Below are 18,609 nucleotides of genomic sequence, written 5' to 3'. Positions count from 1 at the left end.
TGCTATTTCAATAATTTGTATTATTATTATTATTATTATTATAATTATTATTATTATTATTATTATTATTATTATTATTATTATTATTATTATTATGTCATAATTGTTTTGCTTGCAGAAATTGCCATAAATAAAAATTACCATTATTAATGTAAATATTTTTATTATGCCCATTAATATTTATTGTGGAGAATTAATGTACTTATTTGTACTTTTTTATCTTTTAATCTTATTCTTGATTATTTCTGTGGATTTTTAGGTTATGACTCATCATTGGGTTGAGGGAAATTGCCCCGGAAAATGTAGTCGCTGTAAGAAGTCGATCAAGAGTTACAATGGAATCACTGGAATGCAGTGCCGATGGTGCAAGATTAGAGTAAGTATTCTAAAATATAATATTAATGTTTAAACTGGTGGTAACCACGGTGTGTTCACTGAACCATGGAGCAATCTCCGGGAAGGGGGGGGGGGTGGTCTAGTTTCCCACAAGTCACTGATAACTTCTGAAATCACAGCAACCTCACAAAATCTCAAGCAAGCACAATTAATAGGGAGCTTGGGTTCTAGGATGCAATTTGACCGAATCTGTGTTGTGCAGAGAACGTAGGATGGTCGCGCATGAGTGAATCCGTTCTGGTATTGCGCAAATCATAAGCTCCCTAATTACTAGGTGTGGTGCTGAACTGTGGTTACCCCTAGGACCAAAGTGGGCTAACCCAGATTTCCTTGTTGATCAAAGTGGCACAGTTCAGGTAACAAACTGTTGACACCCTGTTCGTGACACCAGCAAAGATTTATTATTTTTAGAGTACTTGTTCTATGTATAATTGTAAAAACTGATATTTGTGAAATATTGTAATAATAATTTTTTTTTTTCATTTCGTTATTTAAGCTGCACAATAAGTGTGCCTCACACGTGAAGCCAGAGTGCAATATGGGTGACTTTCGAGATCACATTCTACCACCGACGACAATCTGCCCAGCAGTACTAGTAAGTCTTGCTCCAGTCCCTATTCTCAATGACCAGTCAATACCATCAGCATTTATAAACTTTTTAGACTCTTGTTTATATTACAGCCATCACCATCATCATCGTCTTCTTTGTTTTCTTCATCATCTCAGAAATTTTACGATCATCGTCACGACTATTATTATTATTATCATTATTAATCACAGCCATAATCATCCTTACCATCATTACAGCCATTAGTATCCTCATTTTCATTATCGTAGTTATAAACATCATAATCATAGCCATCTGCTTTCCATCATCATTATCAATTATCATTGTTATCATCTTTACTTTCGTCATCATTATCACAATCAACATCATCATTTTCATTTTCATCATCAGCATAATCATTCTCATCATCATCTTCATTGTCATTTTCATTATCATCATTATCAACATCATCATCTTCTTTATTAATATCATCATCATTATCGTTGTTTCTATCATCATCAGTCACTTCATTAATGTATAGCTGGTGGTGCCCTGTCATTGCACCTTTTCTCTGTTTTCTTCCAGGGACGTGTTAATTCCCTGAAAAAGAGTGGAGGATTGAATAAGCAGACTAGTTGTATAGAGGTATGTTGACAAGTTCAATACATGCATATGTATTATAAAGGAAAATAATGATAAAATCAATAACTCACATAAAATCCACTAATGTAGGATAGAAGTGTAGGCTTAAATTACCTAATGTTACATAAAACATGAAGGCGTAGAAAATGATATCAATGTACAGACATGCTAAAATTGTTATAATCATTATAAATATTAGTAAAATAATAATTGTAATAATTTGAAGGAAAACATAAATACAAAAAATGTTACAAAGCCAAAGTAATTTCAGCATTAATTTTGATCATAATATCTTCAGAACAACTAAGAAGCCATGTATATTTTCACTGAAGTATCTGTATAAATAATTGAGATATATCTGGCCTAATCTCTTTCCAATACAGTAGTTAAAAACTTAGAGGTCATTTTTAATTACCTGTCATATACTGTAAAATATAATTGAAATCAAAGAATGTATAGTTGCTTCTTTTTTTTTAATGTAAATAAAACAAGTGTGCTTACGCGTAAGTCTAGTGATTAATTTCATGTGATATCAATTTTAGATGCAACCTTATCAGTAACGTACTTATTACATTTTACCTATTACTGACTTTGTATATTTATATTTATGGTAATCTTGGTAATGACTACATTATATTCCTTAATAAGTTTGTACCTTGTGACTAAAAATTGTAATCTCTAATATCATAGTGTGCGGCTCTAAAAATACACTTTCAAATTAAAATAGATATGTCTATTTTATTAGTTGAGACATGTGACCCATTTTGATAAGACAGGTCATTTAATACCAGGTCACATCATAATCTTTCGGTATTATGTGTTTTTTCCATGTGGTGATGGATAAAAAGGAACTATAAAAAATGTTATCACTGCAGGAATGATAAAGAACAAAAAACCATTGAGATGACGGGGCATTTCCTAAATTATCAACAAACCGTCTGAAAGTTTGGGGGCACCAGGATTCAATTATTACATATCGAGAGCTGACTCCCATTCATTCAGCCTGACAAACATGTTTAGATGATAAAAATGGTTGATTTGAACTTTATAAATAGTTATCACATTTGTTTATTATACTATCTAGGAACGTAAAATGGCCACAAACAAGGACAGTTCTGCATCTGAAGATAGCGAAACCTCTCGTCGTACGGTATCAAGAACGGATTCAATGTCGGTAGATGGACAGGGCTTACAGGTAAATTTTACGAAGGATACAGTTACATCTCTTAATTACGTACATCTCCGTCCGAACAGAGTTCGTAAATGAAAAAATTTGTAATCCAGAGAGGTCAAATTTTCATAGCATCTAAATGTGGTGAGGATAGGCCTAGGCCTATGCTACAGGGCTACACAGTGGTTATAGGTAGGCCCAAGCCTTGCCATAGGGGCAAAATTCTGTCACAAATGTGACCGCTCGTTATGACGTCATTGCTGCAATTTAGGTTCGTAAAATCGAGAGTGTAAAAAATTACAAAATAGTTAAAGATGGGAAAAAGCTATTATAGTGTCAGTAGTGTAGTTAACCATACTGGGTTCTTGTGACAACTTCTGCTTGTAGGTTAAAAGTTAGAACACAAAAATTAAATGTCTTCAAGTTTCTTGCAAATACTATATTTAACGGTTTCTTCATATCAATATATTTAATATGAAAAACAGGTATCAAATGATTACATATTGAGATTGGTAGGGTTACATCAGTTCATGAGCCGCTACAATGTATAAGCTTAAAAATACGTGGGTGTTATTGTAAGTGATAATTACTTGTTTTTATAATTGAAACAGATGTTATTGCTTGATTTGGTAATAAATTTTGAATGACGTATATTGATGAACACTTCCTTTAATGATTTTTCCAGATTACACCCCCACCAGGCACCCACCCACTCCTAGTCTTCGTAAATCCGAAAAGCGGAGGTCGTCAGGGAGAGAAAATAGAACGCAAGTTTCAGTACCTGCTTAACCCCAGACAAGTGTATGACCTCTCTAAAGGAGGTCCTATGCCAGGGTAAGAAAAAATACATTCTGATGTTCAATAAATCTAAGCTAGTTATAATGTGTGTGCGTGTGTGTCTTCATTGTATGTGTATATTGTTCATGTATGTATGACAAAAATATTTTTGTTTTTAGTGTTTTTTAACACTTGTTGCCAACAATTTACTGGTTAGCAAATGTGTTAAAGGTTTTTAACCTTTTATAATGCAGGTGCATTAGGAACCTCCATGGAGGAGGTTATGTAATCATTTCTGTTTGTCTGTCTGCCTGTGTATTTATTAGTAGGATATTTAAAAACTTATTGATGGATAATCATGAAATTTAGTTATGGGTCTAAGGAGTAAAAAAGAAAGTAAATCCTCGCCGATAGGGGCTGGAGCTTACCCCCCAGTTTCTGTAGCGTGAAGCGGATTTATTTATTTATTTATGTATATATTCTTTCTTTATACTGTAGGTACTTTCAGTACTATTGCACTGATTTTCAAAGTGTGATGCTCCCCCTGGGTGGGATAGTCCACTGAGGTTACCCCCAGCAGTTTGCTGGTACCCATTGGTATAGCTGGGTAGACTGAAGCAATGTTGATAATGTACCTTGTTCAAGGACACAAGCGAAATGCACAGTGAAGTATTCAAACCCCAACCTCCAATTTGGGAAACCAAACCATTTCCACTGCGCCAAACCGCTTCTATTGCTGTTCGTTTGTCTTTCTGTCTGTCTGCTGGTTATTAGAATATTTAAAAACTTAATAATGGAAAATCATGAAATTTAGTTATGGGAATTAAGGAGTGTTTTGTTCTTGGGATGAAAAAGTCAAAAGTGAATGTCAGAGTCACAGAAATTTTAAAATTTACCCCTCAAGCATAAAAGAAAATGGTATCAACCATGAACGGCCTGTGTGTAACATTTGGTATTCATCATGCAGATAGCAGAGGTATCCAATTTATGAAGTGCTTCTCTAGTTTTAACATATGATACTCCACCATACATTAAGAAATATTTATCCCTCGGTCATTTGAAATAATAAGCAACTTATGCAACAACCTAAAATCTGAATTTTGGTTTGTATTATTTTCTAGTATTATTATTTAACTGAATATCTTATCAAAAAATTTAACAAATATGAGGTATTTTAAAAGCTGCTAATTCTCCTGAGTTTATACATGATACTGAATGAATGATTGATTTAGGCCCAATAAAAAAAATGTATTAGTTTATCACCCTCTCGCGCACTTGTCCTTATGGTACTGAAAAAAAAATTTAATTTTTTTTATTAAATAGTTAGGAGATATTGTTTGTATTATCTCAATCATTTTTTACTTCAAATATCAATGCACCAGCAAACAATGCAAGAATGATATTTGGCTTTAGCAAAAAAAAAAAAAAAAGAGCCACCAAGTCTCCCTCCCCATCACTTTTCTAACCTAGATAGGATGATACACTAATAATGTTTTTTATAAGGCGTTATTGGTTAAGTATAATGGATACATAAGCATTAGCCAAAGATGACTGGAGTTAGAATTTTTGTATGCTGCCCTCAACCTTAATTTTTTTTTATTTTTTAAATGGAATACAAAAGTTGCCATTTTAACTCTCGGACTGAAAGTACATAATTTAGCAACAGTTTTAAACATTGAAACAAATGTGTGATCTCCAGATGCACTTTCTTAAGGATTTCATAAAAATTCAATAGAAAATTATTTTCTAAGGCTGGGCACCAAATAGTATTGAACTCAAAAACTCAAAGCAACAATGCTCTATTTTTGAATTCAGTTTCAATTTTAAAATTTTGGTCCATACATCATAAATAAGTAATTAAAATATGTGGTATTAGATAATCAATATATTGTCTTATTTTGTTTTATTTAGCACTGTATTTTGTAAATTATTCACAGTTTAATTTATCTTTTAATTTCCTTATCGGTATCTGATTTCGTATTTATGTTTTGTTTATTTGTAAATGGATACGTCTATTTATAAAAGGATTTATTTGTTGCGAATGTCCAACTACTACTTTATCCCTCGTTAAAGATACGTATACCATTACATGGGAGACTTTGACAATTGGATTACTTCTACAAGATCTTAATTGCTACACAGGGTATAATTCTCTTCTTGGAATCATCTAAGTCTTATTTTTTAACAATTAAGAAATCTTCTGGCCTTAGAGCTGCATCGTTGCCCATTATACTATTAAGAGTAAGCTTTTTGCAAAGATTGTCTTGTAATTGTAGACAAGGCCAAGGTTTTTCTGTTTTCTTGATGAAGATTTGTTAAGTTGCTTGAAGATCCCTCGTATATAACTGAGGTGGGATATTTATAGGTAGGATCGAGGATAATACAAGAGTGTAAGGAGAGCAGGCTCAAAGCTATATTCAGGTAATCAATGGCATGCCTTAGCTCCAAATTCATGATAGAAATTTATCTTTGAAGGATATGGATATAAATGTTAGCCAAATGAATCTAATGAAACTCTATCAAAAATTATTAAAATACTGATGGTAGTTACAAACATTTAACCAGAATAAAGCACAAAAATACAAATTGAGATTAGGGTTAAAAAACATGAATTGAAGGAAAATGCAGTTACGAACATTTAACCAGAATAATGCACAAATACAAATTGAGATTAGGGTTATAAAATGTGAATTGAAATAAAACGCAACCTTCAACTTGCGATTGAGATGTAGTCAATAAAATGGATATAAAGACAAAATGTAATCCTCAACTTATTAAGAAGTTGTACATAGAAATGAACATACATACAGCAACAAAAAATTGAAATGAAAGAATGAAATACACTTTTTACCTTATAATTTAAAGGTGAGTTTCTCCAAGAAATCTCAGTTAAAGAATTTCTTTGTCCAGGTACCTGCGATTTGGTATCGACTTCAACTTAATTTCCATCAGTCTTCATTTATCCGGCAATTCAAGTCTCTCCTTAAAAATCACCTGTTCCAATAGATTATAGGTTTTATAGTGCTGTGAGACACCAGTAAAGAGCATTTATAGAAGCTAATTTATTATTAATTTATGATTAAGATGATCCAAAAATATTCTTAATAAAATGTTATCTGTTGATGGAGAGATTTATAATTTGTTAGGTTCATTTTTGACTGTATTACTAAATATATTTCAATTAATAGGCTGAAGTTTTTCTGGGAGGTAAATAATGCTCGAATCCTGTGTTGTGGTGGAGATGGTACAGTAGGCTGGGTTCTTGACTGTATGGGTAAGTATCCTAAAAAAAATATATATATATAATTTGTCCCTTTTATTGACTTAATTATAAATTTGAATAATGATAATTGATGATAATATTGTTTCAAGTTGTGCATGGCGGATAGTAACAACTTTGCAGTACACCACATGAATAGTTCTGAAAAGAACTGATGTGTTAAAGGTATCTCAATATTCCTTATGAAGCAAGTACAGTTAAACTTCCCTAAGTCGACTTTACCCTAACTCAATTATTTCTAAGTCGATCTTACTTTACATGCCAAATTGTCTTGTCTTTTCCATTAATTAATTAACTGTAAGTCAAATTTTATCTAAATCGAAACATTTTTTAATGGCATTCTGGATTCGACTTATGCAAGTTTAACTGTAACTTTAAAATACTCTTAACATTTCAGTTATTTTCAAAACTATTTACGTGGTCGTGTACTGCAAGATTTTTACTATTAATAATAATATTGCAATCCATGATAGCGTAATGCCTGACTGAGCTAAATCAGCATAATTGAGGGAAAAAAAAAGAAAAATTGATTAAGCATGTGGTTTTAAGATAATGTATGATTTTTGGTAACCAAATTTAAAAAAAGTTGAATTGGTTAAAAAAGTCTATCCCTGTTTTTGAAGATTTTGGCATATTTTTGTGAAAGTATCTATATTTATTGTGGCTGTTTGCTGTGATATTTATGATATTTTATGATCACTTCTCGATCTATTAAGGGGTGATAATGGTAGAATCTCAGTCATAAATGTGGCAAAGCTATGCGTACTGTTAAAATGCTTTGGTTAAGTAAGTTAATTGCATTCCCTTGACTCTTTTCACTGGCCATTAAGTGCCAAATCAAGTAAGGAAACAACTCATCCCAATTCATGATTGCCTTACAATCTTGAGAATTTCAGCAGCAGTTTGAAATAAAAGACGGACAGATTTTATGATTATGGGACCAAAATCGACTAAAGCCTATCAAATGTAGAATTTCTGTTTAGTTTAAAGATACATGTCTCAGTATCTCTTGGGATTCACTTTTTTGTGTGGATGACATTAACTATGAAACATTAAATTTGTATGGTGCGATATTGTAGCAGTTATAAAGCAAAAAAATAGTTTGTGTTGATTGCGATCAATACTAAATACTAGCCTGTGATCCTTAAGTCAACAAAATAACTAAGATGTCAAAAAATCATAATTTTTTTTATACTTGTTAAATTTTAATGGATACTTTTTATTATACTTGAAATTGTATTTTATATCGTTCCACAGTGCCAAATGTTATTACAAAAATAAATTTGAATTAAATAGAAATAACTGTCAAAATAATCAAGAAAAAGGTATAAAGCGAAATATACAGACTTATTAAATTAACCTTAATTATGATATAATATCTCAAAATACTTGTGTGCATCAAATTGAAAGTAGTGAATGTCACTTTTGATTATATTAATTTATAACTATCACCCAAGTATGAGCTATTTCATATGTATAATATAATGGAGTATATAAAATATCACATTGAAATAGATGGTATTTCAGTAATCTGTTGTCAGATCCTTTATTTTAATCTAAACAAATGAATAAAATACATAAATACATTTTTATATCACTAATCAAGACTTTTTTAATACTTTGTTTCACAAACTTATTTTTTTAAAGGTCGTTAGACGAGTGTGGAAAAAAAATAAAAATATTTTTTTTTTCTTATTTAGCAAATGGTTTTGCAAAAACATTCAGACGGAGGAGAAAATAAAAATAAAATGTTATTGTTGATTGTAAACAGTGTAGTAATGGGATGGTTAAATACTTTAAATTTATATAGTTAGGAAGAAATATACATATCTTATTTTTGGAGATTTCAAGGCAGCAGCGGACGTAATAAAAATAATTTAAAACTTAAATTTTTTTTTTTTTTAATTCCATTTTTTTCGTGGCGACAGGTGCGCTAATTGTTGGTCAAAAATAAAATTTTGTTTTTATTCGAAATAATTATTGGTGGACAGTTTTATCACAATGATTTTTTTTTTTTTTGCAGATAAGTTGAACTTGCCAAATCGACCTCCCGTGGCAGTGTTGCCCCTAGGAACTGGTAATGATTTAGCACGGTGCTTAAACTGGGGCGGAGGTGAGATTCTTATAAATCGTTTTAGTATGGCCAGCTTTAAAAACATTACTGCGGTAGTTGATTGTGATTTTCTTTGTAGAAATCTGTTTATATATCGCCCAGTATCCTCGGGTATTGTTGATGGATAACTGTGCGGTAGTATTGCCTTATAATCTATTTTAATTCCATCAGAAACATCTAGGTTGTGTTAAAACATTTAAGTGGTCTTTATTTTCGTTAGTAAGAAAGGTTTATATAACTATAATGTAGTATAATTATTATATAGTATTTTCAATTATATTAATATATTGTTACTTAATGTGATGATTAGTTAGTTGTAGTGTGTGTGTAATAAATTATAATTTAGTTGTTTTTCACTAAAATACTCTCTTTAATAATTGTTTTTCATTTTGTTTTAAATGTCAATTTGTACAGTTTCATTAGTTTTTACTAATCTTTATATCATTATGTAGTAGTGTACAACAATGGCAATCAACAAAATGCTTGTTTTGAGTGGTATAAAAAATGCTCGTAAAATCTTTGTATTTGCATTAATTGTCTTGTAAATTTGTTTACTTACAACAAAAAGCATCAATTTAAGGCAAAATGCAGCAAAAGGTTTGCTTGAATTGCAAACACTTTTAAACTGAGCCTGATTGTGTTATTGCAGTCATTAACTAATTGTACTTTGTTGCACTAAGTGCCTCATTCTCTCTCTAGACCAATATACATGAACTTAGGCTTTCAAAGGTTAATGCTGGAAAAACATGCTTAACACTACCTCCAGACACATACAGAAAAATGATAACTCACAGAAAAGAACATTGAAAACGTACATGATAAAAGCATACTACACCAAGAAAATAACCAATCGTATTTAAAAGTATCTTCATCAGGCAATTTAAGGCATGTTAAAACGTTAATTAAGCTGTTAACTAAAAATATATTAGCCACATCTATTTATATGTCTGTATTTTTTACTACATGTCTTCTGTTTGAAATATGCCTTGTTTTAATCTATCTTCCTGCTTTTATCTATTTTTATATTCCTTTTTCGCTATAATTTAATGTTTAGTCTTCAATTCGGATTTGGAAAATTCATTACCAGAGTACATAGATTGCATTCAGTGGAAATATTTATCTAGTTACCTGTCTATCTTCTTGAAATATTGTATATATATATATTGTTACAATATATTTATGCCGGATCAATATGGAATTGAAAAGTATTGAGTGCCTTTTCATAGATAAATTATTTTGTTGATCATTCTTTACAAGTCAAAATCCATTTAACATTACCGATAAATATGGGTTTTATACAAATAATCAACATAAAATACCAAATAAATTGAATTTAATACAGTTGCTTAATTATATGTATAAATATTTGTAATCTTATTTATTCTGTATTGTTTATTGTATTTTTGATAATACTGTTGTTATATATTTATTCGATGTATATTAGGCTTTTCATAGATTATTTGTAGGTTATATATACTCTTTTTCTAATTTTATTTTGGATTAATGTATATTATTTCACTTTTTTACTAAAAAGAGCCCCTGAATGTCAGTTTCTCTTTGAGGAGTCTGAAAGAGTAATCTTCTTTAAACATTGTTGTAATAAATAAAACTGTAAAAAACAGTTGTCCAAACATAATTACTTAAAACCCATTAAAACATCATATATTCAAACTAGAAATTTACCTACAAAGAAATTATAGTGTTCATGTTAAACTTAAAACAGTTTGCAACAACGGTTTACAAATAAAATTAAAAGGCAGCACTCTGAGACTATCTTAGATGTTATTTATTCAATACGAGCTTTCGCTGGCAGTCAATGCCAGCATCATCAGGTGTGTGGAGTAAAAAATTGAAAACAAAGTAGAAAAGAGCTTATGCTTACATAATTAGTAATAGTCTCACAATTAACCAATTAGCAGTCGGATACAATGTAGTATACAATGATCAAGCAAATAACTATACTACTAATAAATAGAGCTATCAACAACAGTTTGTAACTTACAAAGTTTGTAGCTTTAGGAGTTTTGTAACTGTGTTTTTATTTTAAGAAACGCTTGTCTGAACTTGTATCATTTATCCACTTGTGTTTCATTTTTGTAGGCTATGTTGGTGCTAGTCTAGGAAAAATAATGAAAGACTTAGAAATATCGAGAATGGTGTACTTGGACCGATGGCATATTGAATTCAGTACCACCAACACAGAGGAACAGGGGGACCCTGTTCCATACAATATCATCAACAACTACTTCTCTATTGGTGTGGTAAGCTATCATAAATTTTGATTCATTTACTGTAACTGACAAGGACACATTTTGGATGTAAAGGAACTTTATTTTGTTTTATTCAGTTTCAGATGCCTTAAAATATAATTCACATTCACATACAAAGATACAGTAAGTAAACACTATTTATGGCAGATGATGAGATTGCACTGACACAAATTGCATCAACAACTAGCCCACCCATCCCCCTCTCCCAGTTAGATATCTTTTCACCTGCTGGATGTGAAAGTATTTAAGAATTTCATTTTCAATTAAGAAACAAATTTTAAATATATTACAGGCCTCGTAATAAATAGTCTCACATAGGTTTTTTGCCCAAGGATACAAAAAGGAACAGCATTTCATTTATTATTCAACCACAAATGATAACAAGTGGTTAGTGACAGTTAAAGAAAAAAGAATTTCTATAACTCATGGAGGACCAACAGTCTCCTTAACAAAGAATTGTAAAATGAACTAAATATGAACAAAATATGAACTAAATAATTGACAATTAAAAAAATATATAACATACTGAATGCAATAACATAAAATAATAACAATATAAAAATTAAATAAAAAAAAGGAGATGTTAATGTTAAAAAAAAACCAGGAAAAATACCATAAATCAACATTAACATGTTTCAAACTCCTTTTGTCCAAATGCATTAAAAATCTGAAAAATTTACAATATGATATAAATTCTCACTACACATCGTCTGTTTTCTCTTATCCTCCTGACAATCGGATGCTATTAACCAAGACAATATTGTTTAGTTTTGTTTTTTTTCCCCCAATAATAGGATGCCGCCATTGCAAACAGATTTCATCAAATGCGCGAACGACACCCAGAGAAATTTAATAGTCGCATGAAGAACAAACTTTGGTATTTTGAGTTTGGCACCTCAGAAACCTTTTCATCGACTTGCAAAAACCTACATGAGGACATCGACATTATGGTAAGTATAGCTTTGTTTAAGCTGAAGTTTCATAATATTAATAAAGAATTTATACTGCTATACACAACCACATCAGCATCCTCTCACAAACACAAATATATTACATACCAAACTCATGTACACTGTCTGTGTTGTCATTTGAAATTGAATGATAATGTAGCCATGACCAACTGCTTTTTCGTCAAAACTTTCTTTGGACTCGTTATTCCCCATCCCTTTCCATCATACGGTGCCTAAAGAAGAACAGTGTCTTTTGTTTGTGTTGTTTTGAACTTTTGATGAAAATATTGTCAGCTGGAATGTACAGTAAGTTGTTTACTGAGAGTTGTATTAATGTTAGCACTTTAAAAACAATGTGCTTTAAATCTTTATATAGTAAGAATTCCCACTTTACAAACTAATCTCCTTAACCTCATACTCAAGGCAAAACATATTTCTCGTACTCTTTCAAATTCTTCGTTGAAAGTTTCATTCAATTGCTCGTTATTTTGCTCGAATCCACTTAAACGCTGTGGAAATTTTGGATTCAGTCTGTGAGTTAATCTTTTAAGCAACGTTGAGATGCATTGCTCCACACTAATGTTTGCAGATAATTCCCAAAGAATAATTTCTAAACACCCGACCTTTATTTCGTCTTCAAAATTAAAATTCCAGTCCTTTTCGAAATTGGCAAATGTCCTCCTTGTTAACATGAGTGGTATTGTGAATTATCCTAAGACAAATACAATTCTCATTTTGCATCATTGCTGTTTGATAAATGATGTGCTCCGTGATATTTTGGATTGGGGAATTAAGGTAAGCAGGCCTTTAAATGATGTCTGTTTAATTTATTTGAAAGGAACAAATTAATTGGTGCTTGTACTGAGAGGAGTTGCATTTCACTAGAAAGCTGTGTATACGAATGTGTAGCTAAAAATGCTTGATAGATTTAATTTGATGATCGTTGTTACGTATAGCACGCTAAACATTTGATCTCAGGTATATTTGAAGATATCATGTTTTAATGCAGGCTTTTCCAACAATCCACTTGATGTGTGCGTGTGTATGTTGGTGTAAGTTGTCCATAAGTACTGTCATTTAATCTCAAGGCCATCACATTCTTTTTTTTTCTTAACATGTTGTTGAGAATTGTGAAGCGTTGACCTGCAGGTCAAGTGTTAAATTTGTAAATGTTAAAGAATGGGTTCCAGTCGCTTCACTAGCAGGAATGTGCTATATGCAAGATTGTTAAAATAATCAATCAAATAGTTTTTTAATACTTTACAAAATTGTTTTCTATATTACCAAAATTTAAGTATTTTTCATTCTCATTTAGACCAATTGGTTTTTAAATTTAAAGTTTAGCCACAGATTGAAGTGTCGTATGCTGTTAATGAACAGTACAATGACTAACTAATTATAGAAGCTTACCAACATTATTTTGAATTGTTAAACAATCTGGAATAAGTAACCAATATAAACATTTCATAGAATCACACCAAGACATTATTTGAATTTGACCTTTATCCATTTTTACCTTTTCTTTTAATAGTGCGATGGTGTATCGCTGGACCTCGCCAATGGACCGTCACTCGAGGGAATTGCGATCTTGAATATCCCGAGCATTTATGGAGGATCGAACCTATGGGGCGAGAACCCAAGCACAAAGAAGCGTGCCAGGATTGCAAAGAAAGCGCAGAAACAGAAAGAGTCGGGCCACGCCAACGTCGGAGCTACACAGTCAAATGTAGATTTGCTTTCAGCAGAACAATGTAAGTCTAATAAAGTGTGTGTCACTGCTGGCAAAAGCTTGTGCTGAATAATAACATCTTAAAGTGAGGCCCGTTGTGCAAATCTTTACCTGTTATTTTTTATACTAACATGGCTATACAACTACTTTTATAACTTTTTAAATATAGATTCAATAGATAAGTTTTGCAGTAAAACCCAGACTTTTTACTATAAAAATACAAACATTAAAAAAAATAATTTACAATACTGTCAATAATTGTATGGATCGTACATGTGTGACGTTGCCAAGCATTCATAATTGATAATCCATGAGATACTTTCCAGGCAAAAAACCAACTCTTTAAAATTATGTTTTCGTACTTTTATTTATTATCCATAGATTTGTATAGACTTAATTCCCAAGGCCTAGGTTCAATACTTTTTAAGATTGTTGTAATTTCAGATGATTAAGGTGTAGAAAATGTAAGCCTGCAAAGGCTAGATGGCAAAGGCTAGATCAGACAGCAAACATCCCCATGAATTGAGAATATTCTAGCGATAGTTTGTTGTTAGAATATTTAAATTCTTACAAATCTTTCAAAGAGGTACTATATAGACTAGTTTTGCCTTGCTAGTTTTCAGCTACACATCAAAGCTAATCCTAGCTTATATGAACGTGGATTATTTTTTTCAAACACTAGGCCTGCTGAATGCATTAAAACCTGCTGACATTTTGTGGGAACCTTTTGAAACAACTGTTTTCATTATGAGAACGTCCCAAATGATTATACTTGCTGCCACTATTTAATTTATGAAAAAGGTTCAAACTATGCATTAATGTGTTTTCAAGATGATTTCTTAGTTAGGAAACATTAAACTTACTTTTGGCACTCCACATCTGTAGAGCTTGTATTTTCCTCTTTTAACATAAGGTTTTTGTTTAAAAAAGAAGGTGCTTACTAGGTTATGGGATATCTTATACAATATTGTAGCCTCTCATTACTGAGAAATCCAGTTTAAAGCCACCGGGCTGGTATGCTGAACTCATATTCTCTTACTTTGTAATTATATCAGCTAACCTGTACCCCAGCACTTTATTATTTTATTTTTTAGCTCTGACTTTATCAGCCCATACAACACTACATTTGTTAGTTAATTAATTAATTAATTTTTTGTTAGGGTGGTCCATCCAGCAAGAGTTGATCAATTGACCCCCTCATTACATACAATTAAAGAAAAAAGAATAAATATGAAAATAAAATTAGATCTTTAACTTAATAGATTATTTAAATTAAAACAGAAAAATGTAGAATCAGAACTGTTCATAAAATAATGATTATGGCGGGAGGAAGGGGGAAATTGCTTTGTAAATTATAGATTACAGATGTTCATGGATAAATCTTGATATTATATTTAAGCAACCCTGGCAATACTTTGCATTTATCTTTATTATCTTTCTTTTGTACATTTATCATCTATCATCTTCCATTCCAAATTTCTGCCAATACCAACACCTAAAATGTTTATGGCCTTGAACTTTTTTTATAGTAACATTTTCTGCCTATATTTGAATCCACATTTTTTTTCCATATATTTGTCTCAAAAACATGAAAATTTACAATAAGAGAAACAGCAAGGAACAAGCACATAAGAACAATGAGATAGGAACACTCCAAGAGTGAACTAAATCACAATTACATCCTTCATAGTAACATTGTCGTTGGGACTGTTATGATAGTCTAGTTGTTGCGGCCCAGTAGAAACTAGACTGTCCTTGACTAGGCCTATGCACGTATTACAGAAAAACATGAACCGAAAGGTCCACTGATTAATCTCAGATAAGATAGTATAATACATACTCCAAGTATTGAAATGCACGCCATCGTGTCGGGATTCAATATTTTGACATTAATTATGTCATCATCAGGAACGAATGAATGCCTGATGATGACATAATTAATGTCGAAATATTGAATCCCGACACAATGGCGCGCAGAAAAACATGATGTTAATTAAATCCCACTGTGAAGATTTGTATTCTTGTTTACTTAATTTAGCACATTATTGGTGGGTCCAGAGCTGGCATTTATCAAAGCCATAGCATTATCACCATCATCATATACCGTGGTAGTGTACGCAGTACAATTCCATTCCTCTTCTGTGGCCTTCCTCTTATTGTTGGCTTAGCCTTCTTGAGTGAAGTTCCAGCCTCGCAGCCACCGCCATCTTGGATAGTTAGGGTCATATCGTTTTTTGCTATTATCTGGAAGTTTGCTCTTCATAGGTTTACTATTTCGAGGTTTAGTGGCATGTCTGACACTTATGGGGTTAAAAATAAAACTCTACCTAACAAACCTAAGCCCAACAAACCATAAAAACAGAAGATACTAAGAGAGCTTCTCAGGAACACGTCTGTATATTACAATACAGAGTTTAAATAATAATTTAAAATTTATTTAAAATATTAAAATATTCTAGAAATTCAATTTTAAAATATCAATTACTTTAAAGCTACCAAGTAAAAATGCAAGTAAACTGTCCATCATAAAGTTGCAAACAATATAAAAATTATAAAATATAAAAATTATGCCCATTGCACTTAACAGATTTTAGAAAAGAAAGTATAATACATACAGTACTCCATGTATTGAAAAACACGCCATTGTTTTGGGATTTCAGATTTTATAAACATGTTTAAATACAATTTTTACAATAATTGAGAATTTAAATATAAAATTTGTTATCAATATTATTAAAATTCAGCTTGGAAATTAATTCTGATATTTAAGATTTGACGTAATGTTTATTAAGATTCTTAAGAAAATGTTTATAACTTGTATCATGGAGAGAATTTCGGAGATCAAAAAATAAATCAAATTGAATATTAATTTTGCTAATATTTGTTGTGTTCCAATAAACATACAGATTGGTTTTTGTAAGGATGTGTTTTTTATTTGTACTCTAGGCTTAGTATGTTATCAACTATCCATTTTCTAATTTACTGTCATTACTCATTTTCATTATTACCTCATTTATTTCAGAAAAGGTGAAGTAAAGAGCTGTATTATTAGCATACTAGTACTATGATAATTTGTGTACTATGTAGATGGTTTGACAGTATAGCTTTCATAGTTTATGAAAAAAAAGCCCCAATATTGATCACTGGGGAATTCAAATCATATACTGTCTTTGCCCTGATTCTATAACTACTGTCTAATTATTTTGTTCTACCTGAATTTGTGATGACGGCACTGTGTTTTTTCGTGTATATTTCACTCTATTTAGTTGAATAACAAGATTTTTTTTTTTTTTTTGGTGGGGAGGGGGTCCTTTAATTTTTTCTTTTTTGAACAGGCAATACCTGGCTTTAATGCACCTCATGGTTTGCTTCTGTTTTCATAACATAATCGCATTTTTGTTTACATCATTGTTATTTCTAACATATACATGTATAAATGCATTTTGTGATTAAACTGTAACTTTAAGTAACAAGTACTATTAAATAATTTGTTCAGTAGTGGTCAGAGGTAGGCAATAGGTGACTGGTACTTCAAAATTGTCTTGCTTCCTAATTCGAAACAAGAATACAATAATATCATATTATTAAGTGATAAATTATACTGATTTATACTGATATAAACAGTCAGTGATTGTTTTTAGAAGTTAAAAAAAACCTCTTGACCTGTCATTGATACCATGTATTCTCTAGAGAAAGAAACATTTAAATGTGCTTAGATTTATATATTTTAATTAGTGTACATACCAAAAAAATTTAAGAGGAGCTTTAATCTACACAAGTCTTATCCTATGCAAACCCACCAGAAAATGAGCTGTCAACATGATTAAGTAGTGCTGAGGATAAATTCCGCAACTGTTTTTTCAAGGAATTGTTAAAAATTAACTCCCCCCTCTCCTTTTCCCAGGGTGAAGTTAAATAACGAGATTGCCTGAAAGAAAAGATTAATCCTAAAGCATTGATTTTTTTTTTTCAGCAATTGGAGACAAGAAGATCGAGGTTGTTGGGTTGGATAGTTCACTTCACGTAGGTCAAGTCAAAGCGGGGATCCGTTCATCTGGGCGCCGTCTTGCTCAGTGTTCCACCGTCACTATACGCACAAGGAAACGGTTACCTATGCAAATTGATGGCGAGCCATGGCTTCAACCACCCTGTACGGTAAGTTGCCCGAGGTTGCACTTTGATCCCTTGAATTTTTCTGCACTTTTTTTCAGGATCTCAATTATATTAGTTACAGATGTGTTAACCTTGCATAGATCTTTTATCACATCAATGATCATTTAGGGTACAAAAATCATTTGCATCATACCCTTGAGTTAATTCAACAAATTCTACACATAGATATAGAAATGATCCAATTTGATTCCTTTGATTGTCCTTCCTTGATATGAGCATATTTTAAATCCATGTTATTAATTACTTTTGGTATTATATTTGATTTAGTGCAAGTATATTGTAAGAACTTTACATTTTAAAATGTTTGAATTTACTTACTTATTCAGGTCATTTATTTTCAAGCTCCATTTTGTTTATAATGACTGTCTTATCCTGTAGTGAATTTGGTAGAAAACATCTGTCTATTAAAAGTTTATTTTCACACCTTTTAATATTAACTTATGTTGGTAGCTCATGTATATAGTTTGTGGAAATTCAGTGGGCTTTTATATAATTTATTTCATTTATTCAAAATCTAAGCACTATCAAGTGGCTCTTCTATACTAAGCTTCTTTACAATAT

At 31.3% G+C, this 18,609-nt stretch overlaps 1 protein-coding gene across 5 annotated transcripts in view; it reads left to right on the top strand.

Annotated features, from left to right (window-relative positions):
- Positions 1 to 18,609, top strand: part of LOC117122623 (diacylglycerol kinase beta-like) — a 76,665-nt gene that overhangs the window by 48,476 nt on the left and 9,580 nt on the right. For all 5 annotated transcript variants that reach the window (XM_033268287.1, XM_033268286.1, XM_033268283.1 and 2 more), the window contains 11 exons: positions 260 to 376; positions 893 to 991; positions 1,529 to 1,588; positions 2,670 to 2,780; positions 3,442 to 3,590; positions 6,722 to 6,807; positions 8,837 to 8,926; positions 11,027 to 11,187; positions 11,991 to 12,146; positions 13,678 to 13,897; positions 17,849 to 18,030. In XM_033268287.1, the coding sequence (XP_033124178.1) occupies positions 260 to 376; positions 893 to 991; positions 1,529 to 1,588; positions 2,670 to 2,780; positions 3,442 to 3,590; positions 6,722 to 6,807; positions 8,837 to 8,926; positions 11,027 to 11,187; positions 11,991 to 12,146; positions 13,678 to 13,897; positions 17,849 to 18,030 (1,431 nt within the window). The remainder of the gene's footprint in view (positions 1 to 259; positions 377 to 892; positions 992 to 1,528; positions 1,589 to 2,669; positions 2,781 to 3,441; positions 3,591 to 6,721; positions 6,808 to 8,836; positions 8,927 to 11,026; positions 11,188 to 11,990; positions 12,147 to 13,677; positions 13,898 to 17,848; positions 18,031 to 18,609) is intronic.

The sequence above is a fragment of the Anneissia japonica genome, unplaced genomic scaffold, assembly GCF_011630105.1.
Source record: "Anneissia japonica isolate Jap-2015-1 unplaced genomic scaffold, ASM1163010v1 scaffold287945_len1679841_cov205, whole genome shotgun sequence".
Lineage (NCBI taxonomy): Eukaryota > Metazoa > Echinodermata > Crinoidea > Comatulida > Comatulidae > Anneissia > Anneissia japonica.
Note: the sequence above shows the minus strand (reverse complement) of the source record. Positions and strands in the feature narration are given on the sequence as shown.